General features: G+C 44.6%; 1 protein-coding gene across 2 annotated transcripts in view; it reads left to right on the plus strand.

Annotated features, from left to right (window-relative positions):
- Window positions 1-19309, plus strand: part of FAT3 (FAT atypical cadherin 3) — a 648324-nt gene that overhangs the window by 600428 nt on the left and 28587 nt on the right. For both annotated transcript variants that reach the window (XM_068978441.1, XM_068978442.1), the window contains exons 19-20: window positions 8432-8566; window positions 10380-10537. In XM_068978441.1, coding sequence (XP_068834542.1) covers window positions 8432-8566; window positions 10380-10537 — 293 coding nt within the window. The remainder of the gene's footprint in view (window positions 1-8431; window positions 8567-10379; window positions 10538-19309) is intronic.

Below are 19309 nucleotides of genomic sequence, written 5' to 3' on the forward strand. Positions count from 1 at the left end.
CGACCCTTTCTGGGCTGTGTAGAAATATCCATACAAATTTGGTCTCAGTAGTCTACCCTCCTCCCAACTTCCACGTCATCTTTCTCTTATGGAGACTTTTTTTGGGTTGAATTAACATCATTAAGCATCTTGAACTAAAATTCTGGGTTGCTTTGACACAATGAAAGCAGGCTTGAAATTTAGTGCCGAAGAGGTTTATTACATTCCAGCCCCCATGGAGCATCATGTCTGAGCAGAAGTTTAAGGGTTCTGCTGTCCTGAGATGGCTCCTGGTAAACCTTAGATGTTCAGGGGATGTTGGCACTTGGGTAAGAAAGCCTGGGGAATGCTAAACACCCTTGAGCTCCAATGAGGAAGTCAGAGGACAAAGTATTGGGGCAAGCCGTGGGGCAGTGGTGATGGTCCATTTGGAAAGATTTTCATTGATTTTTCAAAAATCTGATCTAGATACATATCAAAAAGGAGACGCTTGTCCAAGAGAATGGGCTTGCCCCGAGATCATTAGCATTTAAGATTGGTGTGTTTATGAGTGTTGGTGGAAGTGGGTGCCTGATTTGTCCAGTCTTGGTTCAGACATGGAACCCCGACTTGAAACTGAAGCTCCAGTCACGTGCATGGAGCGTCTGTCATGGGCAAGCTTGGTGCTGTAGGGTGAGGTGTCAGCACCAGGCCCTCAGCCGGGGGCAGCCCACTGTCGGAAGGCTGTACAGGGTGGTAGGAGAAGGCCTGAGGCTGAGGCCACCGCCCTCGGTCTGAAAGGATGCCTAGAATCAGACAGGGCATGGGGAGGAGTCAGTCCAGGCTGGGGAGCTTTAGAGCCGAGCGATGGAGGTGAGAAGCCCTGCGCAAGCAGTGCACAGGTGGAGGCAGGGACCAGCGGAGCGACTCACACTCACTAAACTGTACCGTTACTGTTACTGTTACTGTACCTGTTGCTGCTTTGTCTTTCACACATGTGTGATTGTAGTTAACCCTCACAATCACCCTAAGGGATAGGGATCATTAACTTTCCTCAGAAGTTAAGGAAGCTACAACCATCAGTTGACTTGCTCAGGGTCCACAGAACTAGTGCAGGTCAAGCCAGGATTCACACCTGGCCGTCCCAACCCCTGTACTCTCCTACCTCTGCACAGGTTTGAGAAAATTTGAAATTAACTGACTCCAACTTCCCATGCACCTCGGACATCCTATTTACTATCCTCCTGCCGCAGTGATGCAGCCGAGGTTTGAGCCCAGTCCTAGCACTCGCTACCTCTCAAGATGGACCTGAGACAGCTGGCTTCCTGGGCACCGAGTCTCCCTCCTGTGAGGTCACCCGCTGCACCCTTTAAAGCCCCACGGAGCCTGACCTGTCTGACCCTCCTGTACAAACCGCCCTCCAGACAGCTAAGGATAGTTACTAGGACCCCTCGAATCCTCTTTTTCGAGACAAACGGCAGAAGGTCCTCTGTTCCTTGGCCATCAAGAATAGGAGCTAGAAAGAGTTGTAGGTGGTGCAGTTGGACGAGAGAGCAAGCGTAAAGGAAGGAGTCCCCTGTCCTGCTTGGAGGAGTCCGTGAAAGGCACTGGAAGCTGTGAATTGTCCTGGGAGGGCATTTCTGAGCAGAGAAAGTAGTAAAGGAACGTTTCTTTACTGCTTTTATTTTCTCATTCAGTCATCAGTGAAGCAAATACTTTTCCAAGCCCTGGATGGGCTGCTGGAGTTAGAGCGGTGAGTGAATCTGACATGGTCCCATCCTCATGGCCCAAGAAGCAGCATTGTGCACCGGGCGAATGACAGGGAGCTCAGCTGGACTGGCTGGTGGAAAGACGGCCCCAAAAGGAATGTGCTGGGACAGGTCAGTAGGCCTGCAATAGGCAGCCACGGTGACGCACTTCTCACACACACAGTAAAGTAAAATGATGAAGGCTTCCAGAGGCAGGACAATACGTGAAACTCGGCCTTAACGAGTATTTAAAAAGCACAGGGACATCTGAGATCGGGTTTACACTTAGCCCAGGACTGTTCGTTCCAATTCTCTGAGGACAGAGCCCATAGTCCCACCCCCAGGAATTCTGAATAATTCAGTGTCTCTGAACCTTAACCAGATTTCCCTACAAACTGGGCAGTTTCTATATCTCATTCATGTTAGATGTCTGTCTGCAGATCCCTTATCTTTAGCATGCATGGAATCCTGAAGGGCCAGGCGAGGTCTGGACATGTCCACTGTGGAGGAGATACCAACTTCTTACCATGTAGGTAATCCCTTATGTTTTCCAACCACACACAGTGGCCCCAGAGAGGATGTCCGGAATGAAATGGGACTCAGCCTTTAACAAGATCATCCCAGAAAATAGGGCTGAACAAAGCAAACACCAATCAAGATGATTCTGTGCTTTGGGGAGAACCACAGGAAACCATTTCAAAGCCAAGGGACCTTAAGAAAATATGTTTTAAAATTTCATGCAGGCCAGAAATTATGAAGGGAGCTTACTGGTGTATGTTGCATTGGCTGAGACATGACACCTTGGCAAAGCATGTGAATTCAGGGTGTAGGATGTTTACCATTAGTTATTAGATTCTCAGTACAATAAAGCAGAGATATAAATCAAGGGGTTGAATAAGCTCAAAATAGTAGCAGTAATAATCATAGCTGGATACTGATGCATTAGCCAAAGGTACAGACTTAATCCAGGGAGCCGAGGGAATTTGGGGAGATAAGGCACGTAGCTCAGTAGGTAAAGAATCCACCTACAATGCAGGAGACCCTGGTTCAATTCCTGGGTCGGGAAGATCCCCTGGAGAAGGGAAAGGCTACCCACTCCAGTATTCTAGCCTGGAGAATTCCATGGACAGTCCATGGGGTCGCAGAGTCGAACATGACTGAGCGACTTTCACTAAGATGAGGAGAGACATACATGGGGCAGTGAGACCCTTCTAAAACCACGAGAGGACTGCCTCTCTCCTCCCTGCAGGTTCCAAAGCCCTGACCTTCTGCTCGAGGGAATTACGTTTTCAGCTCTGTGAAGAGTGACCGAAATGTCCACCTGAGCGAAGCTTCGGGATGTGGGGAGCTTTGTGATGAGTAGCCACATTGTGAGGAGAGTCTCGGTGAAAAGAATCCCTCTGCCCGGGACAGTTATGAAGGGGCTGACCCCGCTGCACGTTGCCTGTGACACTGTTTAGCACAAAGTTCTCCCAGGCACACAGTATTTCATATCATCTGTCAGTTTACAAGTCGTGAATCTGACCCAAAAAGGACAGCAAAGAAGGGATTATACTGGAGCTCAGATCTCTGCCCTGTTTCCCAGGCAGGTGAGTGTCTCCAGTGTGGGGACCCTGTAGCAATTTGTTTTTACCCTCAGTTTTTTTTCTTTACAAGTTGCTTTCACATACATTAAACCATCTAATGCTCACAAGTTTCCAAGAATAATTATCCTCATTTTTCATGAAAGGGAAGCAAGACCCAGAGAAGTGAAGTGACCCCTTAAAAACTCTAACTGAAGGACATATAGAAAATATATTAATGCATAATATATTTAAATAACATTAAAATTAATGTAGATATTAGACATATAATAATGTATACCTCTATTCCTTCCAGCAGCCATTAACTTTGATAGGTCCCACACAGGAAGTGCTTTGAATAACTAGTCAGGAACAACATTCAGGGCTGCCGCTTGTCAGCCTCACACCGCTCCCTATTACACTGCCCTGCCTTCCAGAGGGGACCTAGGAGTTGGGGGACAGAGACTTCTCTGCCTGCTTCCTGCTCTGACAGTTGCTAAAAGCACCTGATCCTTCTGTCCTGCTCTGACTCGCCACAAATGGCGTCAGTCGCTTTGATAAAGGGGATGCTTCTCCCCTCATGCTCACCCTGGCCCCAAACTGATGGATGCCTGAAGATACAGGGCATGTAAAGCTAGAACCTGCACCGCCGGTGGACCTCTGTTCAGAGAGGAGAAGGGGACGGCAGAGGACGAGATGGTGGGATGGCATCACCGACTTGATGGACGTGAGTCTGGGTGGACTCCAGGAGTTGGTGATGGACAGGGAGGCCTTGCGTGCTGCAGTCCATGGGGTTGCAAAAGCGGACACGACTGAGCGACTGAACTGAACCAAACAACCATAAGCTTTGCAAAACAAGTTAATCCCTCCTCATCCATTGAAGTCATGCTGCATTTTATGTTGCTAGAGATTTTAGGGCTTTGGCTGGGAAGAAGGTTGGTGTCCCCAGGACCCAGACCTAGAGACACAGGTTCAATCCCTGGGTTGGGAAGATCTGACATCCATCTGAGGTCAAAGGACATGTGGCATTGTTCAGGGTTGGTGTACGAAGGTCAAGTCCCTCTCACATAAATATTTCAGAAAGGATCTAACTTCTTATCATAGCTGATAGGAAAGAAATACAGTATTGTATATGGGGAGTAATTGGTTTGGGAAAAGCTGTTTCTCAGTAATCCGAACTCTCTCTGCTTGAAAGAGACTGCATTTTATACACTTGCTCACATGTGTCCCCAGCTAAGGAGGACATTACGTTAACACTAACCTGCAGACTCTAATCTGCCTTCGTACCTCCTTGAGCCGCAAGAGAGCAGACTGCGAGCAGAGCGGACTGACAGCAGCAGCTGGGGAGCAAAGGTTTATGGCTCTTTCTGTCCCAGTCTGGGAGGCAGGGAGGAGGCCCCCTGGGATTTTTAAAGCATCAAGAAACTGACTGCTTTTCAGAACTGTCCTTCTGCCTTAAGGAATGTATTAAAAAGGAAAAGAAGGAACACTAACCTATCAAAGTCAGGCTGCTGGAGTGAATAGAAATATGTATCATTATATGCTAATATTTACATTTATATTAATCTTAGAATGCACTTATTATAATGTATTAATATAGTTTCTATCTGTCCACCAGCTGGAGTAGTTATAAGCAGGACTGGATCTAACATAATTCATTAAGTTGATTAATTTAATTATCTAGGTTCTATTGTTATGACATGGGCTTCCCAGGTGGTGTAGTGGTAAAGAATCTGCCTACCAGTGCAGAAGAAGCAGGAGACATGGGTTTGATCCCTGAATTGGGAAGATCCCCTGGAGAAGGAAATGGCTACCCACTCCAGTATTCTTGCCTGGGAAATTCCATGCACAGAGGAGACTTGAAGGCTATAGTCCATGAGGTCACAAAGAGTCCGACCCTACTGAGCAGCTGAGCACACACATGGTTATAATATAAGGAAAGAAGAAGGAAAGAACTGTGAATTTGAACTCCAGTTGCTGGTCTAAGTGACTCTGTTGTATCCCAATATAAGTGATATGGTTGATAAAGTGAGAAGCCCAATGCTAATTAGCAGGGCAGGACTTGTGGCAAAAGAAAAGGTCAAAATATGTGAATAAAAGGGAGAATTATTCAAATACTGTGTTTATTCTGAAATGTAGTGTCTAGCCTTTATTATTGGAGAAGGCAATGGCACCCCACTCCAGTACTCTCGCCTGAAAACTCCCATGGATGGAGGAGCCTGGTAGACTGCAGTCCATGGGGTCGCTAAGAGTAGGATACGACTGAGTAACTTCACTTTCACTTTTCACTCTCATGCATTGGAGAAGGAAATGGCAACCCACTCCAGTGTTCTTGCCTGGAGAATCCCAGGGATGGAGGAGCCTGGTAGGCTGCAGTCCATGCGGTCGCACAGAGTTGGACACGACTAAAGTGACTTGGCAGCAGCAGCCTTTATTATATGCCCTTACAGCTTTTTTTTTTTTTTAATGTTACCATAACTCCTGGAAGAAGAAAATAACTTTGCTATCATGGGTCTGGAAATTATCTAGTCCTCTTTCCTCCCTTTGAAACAGAGGTTTTTAAACTGCATTTTTGATAATGCAAGTTTTCTAAGCAGTGAAGCTATTGCATTAGTGTAAAAAAGACTATGAATGTAGTATATGTCGCTATGTCTCTGAAACACAGACTTTTATAGAAAGGACATCTTTTGGCTGGCTGAAATAAGACATAGAAAAAGGCACGTCCATGGAACAGAGAGGAACAGATTTCTTAAATACATAAATTATTGTTTCTAGGTCTAACTGGAAGTTACTGTCCAATGACTTCAGAGTTAGGTCTATTTAGTGGAATGCACTCTGTGATTCAGTGACGCTCATTACCACCTCCATGTTGCTGACATCTGCACTGGGCTCAGTTGGCACTTTTGAGCGTATGCTAACTAGCCAACAAGGGGGAGCTACCTAGAGGTGTGCAGGCCTCAGAAACGGAAGTGAAGCCACTCGTGGAGACAGCACAGAGTGGGCAGGGAGAGTTCTGAACGTACCGTGAGTAAACATGCTTGCAGTTAAACCACTCACTACGGTTGACTAAGGGCTTCCTGGGTGGCACTAGTAGTAAAAACCCTGCTTGCCAATGCAGGAGACATAAGAGACGTGGGTTCAATCCCTGGGTCGGGAAGATCCCCTGGAGGAGGGCATGGCAGCCCACTCCAGTGTTCTTGCCTGGAGAACTCCATGGAGAGAGGAGCCTGGTGGGTTACAGTCCGTAGGGTCACAAAGAGCTGGACACATGTAAAGTGAGTTAGCACACATGCACGCATGGGTGATTCATTCCCAAGAAGCACAGACCCTTACTACTCAAAAGATCTCATCCTTCAAACCTGAGTTTAAAATGCTTTCTTCCTTTGCAAAGACTTCTGACATTCTCCCAGGAAGCACAGTTGTTCCTTCTCTAGGGCTTCCCTTGCACTCACAAATCCCTAGCAAAGCAGTTACCTTACTGTATTCTAACCATGTGTTTGTGCATTGTTTCCTAGGGGGAGGAAGAGATGGGATAATTTTTGTTTTCATCTTTATATGCCCAGGTCTATCACCTCAGTGGCTTGAAAATTTTTTTCTTGTTGGATGAATGCATCAAAAATTCCAAAACTGCTTATCAAAAACACCTTGAAACAGATCATAAGGTGGTTGAACACCCATCTTAAATTCCATAAATATTGATAAAAACGCAGCAGGAATAAAGATTTTCTTGAAACGAACAGAGGAAGATATATTTCAGGGCACTTAGGTCTTTCCGAACCATTTGTGAAGGTCACTTCAAATTTTCAGTTAAAAATCCCTTCATCTTCTAAGACTTTGTAAGCTGGATCCTTGCCAGGAGTATCTTTTATGGCTGAGCTCTCAACTGGTAGAAAACAGGATTTATGAATTCTGAGTCTGTTGGTGCTTCTTACATCACTCCCCTCCAGGATTAAAGTTCCTAAAATGTTTATCTGTTATTGGCATTAAGTGTCCACTTTCTCCTGGACAAAGAAATGACTGTACAATGGAACCCCACAGAGAAGGGGGGCTTCTTTAGGCCACTGCCTAACCCAGCTGTAGGTTGCTTTCAATTTGTGTCTTCTTTTCTATAGCATTTTACCATTTAAACTCTCACCTAATTACATTTGAAATACCCAAGACCTTTGGGAAGTGCATTTCTTTCAGGGAACCCGTGTTTGCCATCCTCACAGTTCTGAAAATCTCCCTTGGGTCCTGAATTCTACTTTAATTAGCTAATCTGCTTTCCAGAATTTCCTTTCTGAAGAATTAACCTTTCATCTCACTGTGCTATGAACATCGAACAGGTGAAAAGGAAGCCTTCCTTTGCTAAAGATAATTCTACCATGTTTGATATGTTTACAACCAATCAATACAATAACAGGGAGAAGAAGGGATTCGGAAACAATGGGAGTTGTGCTTGCATGATTTAGAGTGAGTCACTTTTCTTTATAAAAGTCTTTTTTTCCTCCCTCTGAAAGCAACAGCTAACATCTCCTGGAGTTGCAGAAGAAATCTAAACACAAGCGATGCATTCAAGTGGCCCCCAGTATGCACAAGCCCCAGGTCTTCCCTAGTGGCTCAGTGGGAGAGAATTCATCTGCCAACACAGGAGTTGTGGGTTCAATCCAAGGGTCTGAAAGGTCCCCTGGAGTAGGAAGTGGCAACCCACTCCAGTATTCTTGCCTGAAACATCCCACAGACAGAGGAGCCTGGTGGGCTGCAGTCCATGGGGTGGCAAAAGCATCAGACCCAACTTAGCAGCTAAACAGCAACAGGCAGGAGTCCCAGCCAATAAAGGCTATCAGAGCCTGTGTCACGTGGTCTTTCTTCAGCTGAAGTTACAGCAGTAACTTCACAGCCTTAGTATATCTGACATTTGATTTAACCTAAAAAGAGGAGCTCCACTGGCTCTTTGCCCTCATCCTACCTCAGTCCGGCAGGGAGCTTTGGGAGATGCAGAGACCCCCGATGGGCACCTGCAGCAGGTGAAGCCCACTCAGGCCTTCCTGCTCTGGGCAGCACTTTGTCTCTCAGCCCACAGCCTGTTGAGCCCAGCTCTCAAACCATCCTGTGCTTCCTGGGCTTTACAGAGTGTAGAGTGATTGCCTTTCTACTGATCATGTGTGTTCCCCTCTGTCACAGGAGGACTGTGTCCAGGGGCCAACGATCCTTGTGTGGAGAAGCCGTGTCCGGGGGACATGCAGTGCGTTGGTTACGAAGCCAGCAGGAGACCGTTCCTCTGCCAGTGTCCACCAGGAAAGCTCGGAGAGTGCTCAGGTGCAGAGTGCGGTGGGATGATGAGGGTCCAGCTTCATATTCTGGAAGCCCTTGCCCTTGAGTAAATTACACTGCCCTAGCCCTTCCAGAAGACATTCTGTCTGCATGTGACATTTTCCTTCAGAGTGAACCCCAGCTAGCATCCCCTCAAGTACTTGGAATTTGTTGCAGCTGCAGCCTGTGCTCAGGGAACATGCAGTGCCTGTGGGTTCCTTGCGTAATGGGAGACCGTAGCCTGTGTTTCAGCTGCGTCATGTGCATGCTGAGACTGTGAAATTATAGAATATAAATAAAAGGCTGTTGGTTAGGCAGAGGAGTTGGAGTATCTGTGGCATGGCCTTTCATCTTCTGAGCCTATACCCCTCAACAGAAAGTGAAACTGAGCCAGTTCAGTTGTCCTTTGTAGGGTAAGCTCAGCCTAGACCAGGTAAGACTCCCCACTGCAAATGTACAGCTAACTGCATGTTCCTGAAAGGCGAGGTGATCACCTCTGTGTCTTAAAGAAAAAAAAAATCAATATTTGTGTTATTCCAATCCAGATGACCCTCCATTTCTGATCATCACTCAGTTTCAATACTTCTCTTGATTCATATATGTTCTACCATTTCTTTCCTCTAAAAAGAGTAATGTTCACTTTTGTTACCAATAGAACCCTTTTAGTAGAGGATGTATTGCAGATACAAGCACACTGATACCAGTTTTAGAATCCAAGAAATATTTATTGAGTGATGATTATAATAGCAATTACAATGGGAATAAAAAATTATTATATCTAGTATGTGCAAGGCACTTGTGAAGCACTGGGTTCTAAAAACTCAGGCTTTGCAAAAACAAGCACTATTCTTAAAAATGGAAGCCAAAGCTCTTTCAGAGTTGACTTCAAGAACAGAGCTGTCCCTGAACCCACATACTTGCTTTTGAAGTCTTCTAAGGCTCTAAGATACTTATGCTGCCCCACCCCCAACACGCCTGCTGTATGCATCACAGGTGGGTCTGCAGGGTGACAATAGGGTACTTTTCCTAACTTCAGATGTCCCTTTTTGTCCATCTCCCTTCTCCTTTCTATATGGAAAATTCTTCATTGTCCAAGATTATCATCCATTTTGGTGTATTTCCACACTTTCATCCCAGTGAGACAGCTCTTCAGCCATTACTTTGCTTCTTAAAACATAAAGTGGAAGGCAGTAAAGAAAAAAAAGAGAGAGAACGAACTCAGAATTGGGTGATATGGGTAGCTACTAAACATTCTAGGCAGGGGAGCCTGAAATTCATGGTCAAAGGTAGAGCTGTGACTGCACAAAACTTGAACTTCCTTTGTATCATTGCCTTTTTCAACATTTATGCAAATGACCTAAGTTCGCTGTTCAGCATCAGGATACTTGGGAAATGTGGATATTCTTTGAAAATGGTTATCTTTCCCTTGTTTCATGGAAGTGAAAGTTTTCAAGTGTCTAAGTGGTATGGGTGGGCATGAAGGAATATTTTTTTTTAATGCTAATTTTAGAAAGCAGGAATTGGGAGCTTAGTGACTCTAGGAAAATTCTGGTTAGAGAACATACCAAGTTGCCCTTGACATGAGAAACTCAGATTTGGGGCATCTGACTAGTTAAATATTATTTTTTTTACTTTGAAATTGGAATGTGACCCAAAATGGAGAACCAGTTTTTAATCCAAAATCATTGGTCCTCAATGCCTTTGCCAACTTCCCACAGTCTTTAATCAACTTGATTGGTAGTTGTTTGGTGATTCCATGGGTCCCTTCTGGTGTCTGGATGTTCAAAGTATCTATGTCTCCTCATCATGGTCTTTTCAGGGCACACTTCTCTCAGCTTTGCTGGAAACAGTTACATCAAATACAGGCTTTCTGAAAACAGCAAAGAAGAAGACTTTAAACTGGCCCTGCGTCTGCGGACCCTGCAAAGCAACGGGATTATAATGTACACCAGAGCAAACCCCTGCATCATACTGAAGGTAATTAAAATGGGTTATCTTTTCCTGCAGTCAGTTCTCATGTTAGTATTTTGGCTCTTGGACTGGAGTCTGAAATTGTTTTGTCTTTTAAGTTCAGAAACCAGAAGCTGAGTTTAGAGCCAGGGGAACAGCAGCAAAACTGGGAAGTGTGCCAATACCCCATTTCCTTTTGTACATTCAGCTTCAGAATTGCCTCTTTGGAGACTGGGGTACCTCTCTCTAGAGTGGGTTCAAGGGCTGGCCTCCTTTGAGCTGTAATCACTCAACAGTTCATTAGAGTGTTTCCTAATCAATTCCACGGCAGGGGTGGTCCTTTCAAAAGGCTGACTGTATCCTCTTATACCACATGGGTCTATCCCCAGTGACCCCTGAAGGTCACTTCTATTCTTGCCCTGGAAGGACATTGGAGATCTGGGGTATAAAAGATTCCATATGCCCTCTTCTGGCCCAAGTAGCCTAATTTTAAAATCATTCCCAGCCTCAGAAACTCCAAAGGCACTAGATTTCCTTTAGAGCAAGTCTTGCATTTGTATTCACATCAGAGCCTCTGATGCCTTCAGAAAAACAACAGCAGCAATAATACTAACAGCTTTACATGCCTCATTTGGTTTGTGTTATGATGTTAATATAATAAATGTGATTTATTTATATCTATATATACTCAGTCATGTACAGTTCTTTGTAACCCCATAGACTGTATAGCCCACCAGGCTCCTCTGTCTATGGGATTCTCCAGGCAAGAACACTGGAGTGGGTTGCCACTTACAGGGGATCTTCCTGACCCAGGGATTGAACCCGAGTCTCTTGCATCTCCTGCATTGGCAGGCAGGTTCTTCACCACTAGTGCTACCTGGGATCCCATATGGAGACACAAGAAACCCAAGTTTGATCTTTGGGTAGGGAAGACCCCCTGGAGAAGGGCCTGGAAACCCGCACTAGCATTCTTGCCTGGGAAATCCCTGGACAGAGGAACTCGGTGGGCTACAGTCCATGGGGTCGCAAAGAGTCGGACATGAGAGGTTCAGAGAGGTTGGATTACCTACAAGGTTGTACGGCTACAGCGTGCCGAGCCTGGCCTTGCCTCCAGTCTCACTCACACCACGCTTTCCATCCCCTCGCTGTCTCCAGCTTTCAGTGTTGTTGTTGTTGCTGCTGCTGCTAAATCGCTTCAGTCGTATCCGACTCTATGCGACCCCATAGACGGCAACTCATCAGGCTCCACTGTCCCTGGGATTCTCCAGGCAAGAACACTGGAGTGGGTTGCCATTTCCTTCTCCAATGCATGAGAGTGAAAAGTGAAAGTGAAGTCACTCAGTCGTGTCCAACTCTTAGCGACACCATGGACTGCAGCCCACCAGGCTCCTCCATCCATGGGATTTTCCAGGCGAGAGTACTGGAGTGGGGGGCCATTTCAGTGTTGTTACTACAACTCATTCCATCCAAAACCAAGTGGGCTTCTGTAGACAAGACTAACCCTTCTGGATGGGAGAGGAAGGGGGCCTAGGAGGGAGCCATGTTTAATGGAACACTGTTTTCCTCTGGACGTGCCTTCAGAGGTGGGTGGCATCTGTCCAACAGGACCCGCTCATCCACGGGGAAAGGGCGGGCGGTTTTCTCCTTCCTGCTGCTCTGTCACTCGGCTTAACGGGGATTGTGGTGCGCTGTGTTAGCTCCTGTGCTTTGGCTGTTTGTTAGGTTAGATGCTGCTGCTGGTTAGATGACTCAGGCTTTAATCCTGGAGGGAGGAGATGCGACGCCCCCCCCTGCCACATAGACTTCATACACCTGCCTCTGGAACTCCAGGCTCTGTGCGGAGGGAGTGCGCCACGAGCTGGAGTTTAAAGTTGGCCACTTTCATGAAGAATCTCCCGCTACCCTGACTCACTCAAATCAGAGAATCATTTCAGCCCCGTTAGGAAAACAGTGTTTTCAAAAAAAAACATGAGAATTCCCTGGTGGCCCAGTGGTAAGGCTCCCACACTTACAGTGTAGTGTTAGGGTTCAGTCCTTGGTTGGGAACGATGATCCTGCATGCCTCAGGGCCAAAAAAAAAGAAAAGACAGTATACCACCTAGAAAAGTTTTGGACAGATTTATTAAAAAAGAGAGATAGAGAAACACTTGGGATGCACAGTTTTAGAAAACAGTGAATTCAAATCAGATCTTCATGATGGAAGATGATAAATTCAAAAACCTAAGTCCTGTCTTTTTAACCTCCTGGCTACTGAAGCAAGCTTCCTAGCATCCTTAGCTCACTTTTTTTTTTAATTTTATTTTTTAAATTTATATATTCATTTTAATGGGAGGATAGTTACTTTACAATATTGCGATGGTTTCCTCCATACATCAATATGAGTCGGCCGTAGGTATACATGTGTCCCCTCCATCCTAAACAGCCCTGAGAGGCAGGGTTGTATGATTACTAGGGAAGGCACTCTGCTCATATAGAGAGAGGTTGCAGCTCCAGGGACCCTGCCCAGGTGTCACTGACCTTCCCCTCTCTCCTTCCAGCTTTAACAGGACTGGCAGCTGCTGAACATCCTTAGGAAGCAAATACTTTCTATTAGCAGTTCTTTTAAATAGCGTTAAATTTGAGAGAGAACAAAAATATGGGATATGAATGGCTTGATCCTAAAATGGAACGTGTCATTTGACACTTCACTGGCAAACGTCTAAAATGTGCAGAACACTAGGGATAGGAAAGAAGAATAATTCAACTTTTATGCAGCTCTAGCTCCTAAGGTATATTGTATTTCATGAACCAAGTGTGTTTCTGAGAGTTGTGTAAATTGAATCTCTATAAATGGAATTCTAATAAACCAGGGATGCTTGCTATTTGAAGGAACCCTTCCATTAATCCCTTTGTGATGTGAATAATCACCCCCGCCCCAATCTGTCTGTTGGGTAAGTTTGCTTTTCATATGTTGGCTTTGCCCAAAGCAGGACACAGCTGTACTAAACTACTGCGGATACTCCCCTGCAGTCGCCAGGAATATCCACTTAGGGGATTTGAATCTGTTTGCTTAACATTTTCAGCCTCATGCAAGATTTAATTTCATTGGCTCTAGGTTCAGTGTGTGCCTTGTACCTTGGTTCAATGACTACGCTGCAGTGCTTTGTTTAAATTGCACCTCTTGGTTGTTTATATTTTCCCAGCTAAAGCACATTCTCTAAAAAGTACTTAAGATGACCTGCAAGGTAGAGGGTACCCCTCAAAGACAGTTGAAGAATTGCATGGAAACCTCAGGAAATGAACATGCTCATGGACAAGGAGGCGCTCATCCTTCTGTTTACGATTGATACTTTGTCACTTCCAAAAGAGATTCCAGGCTCACTGTAAAAATTCAAAAGTGATAAAATCAAAGCACCATTAAGATGAAAACAGGGATAGGTGAATTAGGGGAAGGGGATCAGGAGGGACAGACTTCCAGTTACAAATAAGCCATGAGGATGTAATATATGGCATAGGGAATGCGGTCAATAATACTGTAATAACTTTGTACAGCGACAGATAGTAGCTAGACTCAACAGTGATGATCATTTTGTAATGTATAAAAATATTGATTCACCATGTGGCACACCTGAAACTAATATAATAAGTTAATTATACTTGAACTTTTGAAAATATATGAAAGAAAAGGCTAACATTCAACTAGTAAAATAGGGATGAACAGACCATTGAAAAATCTAGACCAGGGATTCGCTGAACACAGACCATAGCTCTGAATTTCCTGGAAGCCAAAGTCATGATGAAAATGGTGGGATAGGTTCCGTGGCTCTCCTCAAACCTATAAAAGAAACATGTTGGGTCACTAGGAGAGATTCCCAAGACACAAGTAATATTTTTCCCTATGTTAGTCTTTCAGGTCCAATGTTATAGCAAAAGTACAAGAAGTACTTGCTCGTTAGTGTGTGTGCTAAGTCTCTTCCATTGTGTCCAACTCTGCGACCCTGTGGACTGTAGCCCTCCAGGCTCCTCTGTCCATGGAATTCTCCAGGCAAAAATACTGGAGTGTGTTGCCATCTCCTTCTCCAAAGGATCTTCCTAACCCAGGTATCCAACCTGAGTCTCTTTAAGTCTCCTGCATTGGCAGACAGGTTCTTTACCACTAGCACTGCCTGGGAAGCCCAGTTTAACTGCTTTTCACTCAGTCACATCTGATTTTTTGCAATCCTGGGAACTGTAGCCCGCCAGGCTCCTCTGTCCATGGAATTCTCCAGGCAAGAATACTGGAGTGGGTTTCCATTTCCTTCTCCAGGGGATCTTCCCTACCCAGGGATCAAACCTGAATTTCCTGCACTGCAGGAAGATTCTTTTTTTTTTTAATTTTTTAAATATAAATTTATTTATTTTAATTGGAGGTTAATTACTTTACAATATTGTACTGGTTTTGCCATACATCAACATGAATCCGCCACAGGTACACACGTGTTCCCCATCCTGAACCCCTCCCTCCTCCCTCCCCATACCATCCCTCTGGATCGTCTCAGTGCACCAGCCCCAAGCATCCAGTATCATGCATCGAACCTGGACTGGCGATTCGTTTCATATATGATACTATACATGTTTCAATGCCATTCTCCCAAATCATCCCACCCTCGCCCTCTCCCACAGAGTCCAAAAGACTGTTCTATACATCTGTGTCTCTTTTGCTGTCTCGCATACAGGCTTATCGTTGCCATCTTTCTAAATTCCACATGTATGCGTTAGTGCTCTGCATGACCCTGTGTGTGAGGAAGCTCCTGCGCCATCTGAGCTGCCAGGGAAGTGGCTGTGTTAGTTGTGCTGTACAGTGTGAATAGTGTGTGTGCACCTGCATCCCCACTCTTGAACCTCCCTCCCATCCCGCCATCCCTCTAGGTCATTACAGAGCACCAGACTAAGCTCCCTGTGCTTTACAGCAGCTTCCATGTATTTTTATTCTCACTCTCTTGTGCACAAGTGTGAGTGTCTACTTTTTCACCTCTAAGAAAACTGAGGTTCAGAGAGCATCAGTGACTTGCCTTAACTAATCAATAGTGGACCTGGCGTCTGGCAGTGGCAAGCATATCAGGAGTACTACACTTTTTATCTAAAGAAGAGATTCAGAGGACTGAGATTTATTCATTGTGTATTCATTAAAACTGTATTTTTTGAGCATCTACTGTATATTGTTGTTCAGTCACTCAGTGATGTCCAGCTTTTGCAACTCCATGGACTGCAGCACACCAGGCTTCCCTGTCCTTCACTGTCTCCTGGCATTTGCTCAAGTTCATGTCCATTGAGTCAGCGATGCCATCGAACCATCCCATCCTCTGTTGCTCTCTTCTTTTGTCTCCAGTCTTTCCCAGCACCACAGTCTTTTCCAATGAGCTGGCTGTTTGCATCACGTGGCCAAAGATTGGCGCTTCGGCTTCAGCATCAGTCCTTCCAATGAATATTCAGGGTTGATATCCTTTAGGATTGACTGGTGTAATCTCCTTGCAGTCCAAGGGACTTTCAAGAATCTTCTCAGGCAAAACAATTTGAAAGCATCAGTTTTTCACCACTCAACCTTCTTTATGGTCCAACTCTCACATCCATACATGACTACTGGAAAAACCATAGCTTTGACTATATGGATGTTTGTCAGCAAAGTGATGTCTCTGCTTTTTAATACTCTGTCTAGTTTTTTATAGCTTTTCTTCCAGGGAGCAAATGTCTTTTAAGCTCATGGCTGAAGTCACTGTTCACAGTGATTTTGGAGCCTTGGAGCCCAAGAAAATAAAATCTGTCACTGTTTCCACATTTTCTACTTCTATTTGCCATGAAGTGATGGGCCCAGATGCCATGATCTTCATTGTTTGAATGTTGAGTTTTAAGCAAACTTTTTCACTCTCCTCTTTCACCCTCATCAAGAGGCTCTTTAGTTCCTCTTCACTTTCTGCCACTAAAGGAGTATCACCTGCATATCTGAGGTTGTTGATATTTCTCCCAGCAACCTTGATTCCAGCTGGTGCTTCATCCAGCCTGGCATTTCACATGATGTACTCTGCGTATAACAGGGTGACAATTTTGAACCAGTCTGTTGTTCCACATAAGGTTCTAACAGTTGCTTCTTGACCTGCATACAAGCTTCTCAGGAGACAAGTAAGCTGGTCTGGTATTTCCTTCTCTTTAAGAATTTCCCACAGTTTCTTGTGATCCACAGAGTCAAGGGCTTTTGCATAGTCAATGAAGCAGATGTTTTTCTGGAACTCCCTTGCTTTCTTTGTGATCCAACGAATGTTGACAGTTTGATCTTTGATTCCTCTTCCTTTTCTAAACCCAGCTTGTACATCTGGAAATTCTCAGTTCACGTAGCTTGAAGGATTTTGAGCATAACCAACTAACATGTGAAATGAGTGCAATTGTTCAGTACTTTGAACATTCTTTGGAACTGCCCTTCTTTGGGATTGGAATGAAAACTAACATTTTCCAGTCCTCTGTGCACTGCTGAGTTTCCCAGATTTGCTGGCATATTGAATACAGCACTTGAACCGCATCATCTTTTAGGATTTGAAATAGCTTAGCTGGAATACCATCAGCTCCACTGGCTTTGTTCGTAGTGATGCTTCCTAAGGCCCACTTGACTTCGCATCCAGGATGTCTGGCTCTAAGTGAGTGATCACACCATCGTGGTTATCCATGTCATTAAGACCTTTTTGTGCAGTTCTGTGTATTCTTGCCACCTCTTCTTAATCCCTTCTGCCTCTACTAGGACTTTACCTTTATTGTGTCCATCCTACTGTTTGCCAGGTAACTATTAATGGCCATCTTAAAAATAGGTTTTCGACACATTCCCTTTCAAAGAGTATTTGTAACCTTCTTACAAGTTCATAATGGTGTCCACTTCCAGAGCCACACACAGTCTGAAGCAGTCAGACTTTGCACTGTAATTGATACTTTCTTATGCAAAATCCTGCTTTCTTACAAGGTGACTTATAGCTCTGATAATTTGTCTCCCTAAACCCAAGCCGCTGAAGATGCAGATTAAAGCACATCGCTGATTTCAGACAACCCTGAATCCTGCACCTTTTGTGACATTATGCTTTAATTGAACACGTTGCCTGCCTGTCTCCACTTCTCCACCCCGACAAACACACCATTTCAGATCCTTGCTGTAGACTTTTCTTATAGTTTCACGTACACTTCAGTTTCTGTTAAACTAACTTGCCCTCTGTTTTGAAGAAACTTTGTCCTCTTAAAAGAGAGATTCTTTAAAACTGGATAAACTCCATTCTGAAGACAGAAAAACTAAATATGATCAGAGTATAATTTTCCAAGTTGAGAGGACTCAGATATGAAAGCATTCTCTCTTCCTCTTGGCATGCTAAGTCGCTTCAGTTGTGTCCGACTCTGTGCGACTCCATAGATGGCAGCCCACCAGGCTCCCCCGTCCCTGGGATTCTCCAGGCAAGAACACTGGAGTGGGTTGCCATTTCCTTCTCCAATGCATGAAAGTGAAAAGTGAAAGTGAAGTCACTCAGTCGTGTCTGACTAGTAGCGATCCCATGGACTGCAGCCTACCAGGCTCCTCTGTCCATGGGATTCTCCAGGCAAGAGTACTGGAGTGGGATGCCATTGCCTTCTCCACCTCTTGGCATAATATACTTGTAAAATAACCAGATATTGACTTTTTACAAGGTAGATTTTGGTATCAGCATTCTAGTTTGTCATCTAGACAAGGCTTAAAATTCGAAACTCCTAGAATTTAGAAAGTATGAGTCACTTTTGTTTTCAAAAGCTGGGGGTCGTTTAAGTATGTGGCTTTCTATTCACTCAGCTGTGTTGTTACTGTTATTTTTTTCAATAGGGAAAACAAAACAGTAAGCTTAACAATACACTGTATTACTATGGGATAATTTTGTCTTCCTTAGTGATAGAGCATCTATGTATGTGACTACATCAGAGCCACATAAGTTCTCCTGGATGAATTTATAGCTTGATTATTATCCCAAGAGATGGGGGTTAGGGTTAAGGAGGGGAATGTACCAAGTAATATATTAATTAAATACATCCTTTTACAAAACCTTAGATGGTGTGTACCCTCACTCCAGGATTTTCCTTGATAGACTGGGGACCCCTATAGACTCTACAGCCACTGAACACTACAGCAGATGGACTGTGCCAGAGGCAGGTAGTCCCCAAAGTCACATTTGATAGTTTTATTACTGATATTGAAATAAAAATATGGATGTTATCCAGGAGTTGTCACTGAGCAAGTATTCTGGAATGATTTACAATATTCATTCAGTACATTTTGTTGAACAACAACCAAAAAAATGACAAAAACAACAGCATAGATTACACATGAATGATCTCTGAAAATAAAAATTTGTCTCCAGTCTTTTTGCCTGCATACATTTGTATTACCAAGCACAGGATGTATGTACCGTGTACAAGGCGGCTGACAATTCTGTAGTGGACTCATTCTCCTTGTAAAATAAGCCACAGCAGTTCTCTTTGATTTCTCTATAAGGGGTCTTAAACCCAGAGCTTCCCTGGTGGTTCAGACAGTAAAGAATCTGCCTACAATGTGGGAGACCTGGGTTTAATCCCTGGGTTGGGAAGATCCCCGGTGAGGGGAATGCCAACCCACTCCAGTATTCTGGCCTGGAGAATCCCATGGACAGAGAAGCCTGGCGGGCTAGTGCATGGGGTTGCAAAGAGTCAGACAGGACTGAAAAACTAACACTTTCACTTTTCAATCCCAGACGCCAACCAGTTCTCTCTAGGGAACTTGTGTGATACATGACAAAGCTGGAATTTGAT

The sequence above is a fragment of the Capricornis sumatraensis genome, chromosome 8 (genome assembly GCF_032405125.1).
Source record: "Capricornis sumatraensis isolate serow.1 chromosome 8, serow.2, whole genome shotgun sequence".
Taxonomy (NCBI): Eukaryota; Metazoa; Chordata; class Mammalia; order Artiodactyla; family Bovidae; genus Capricornis; species Capricornis sumatraensis.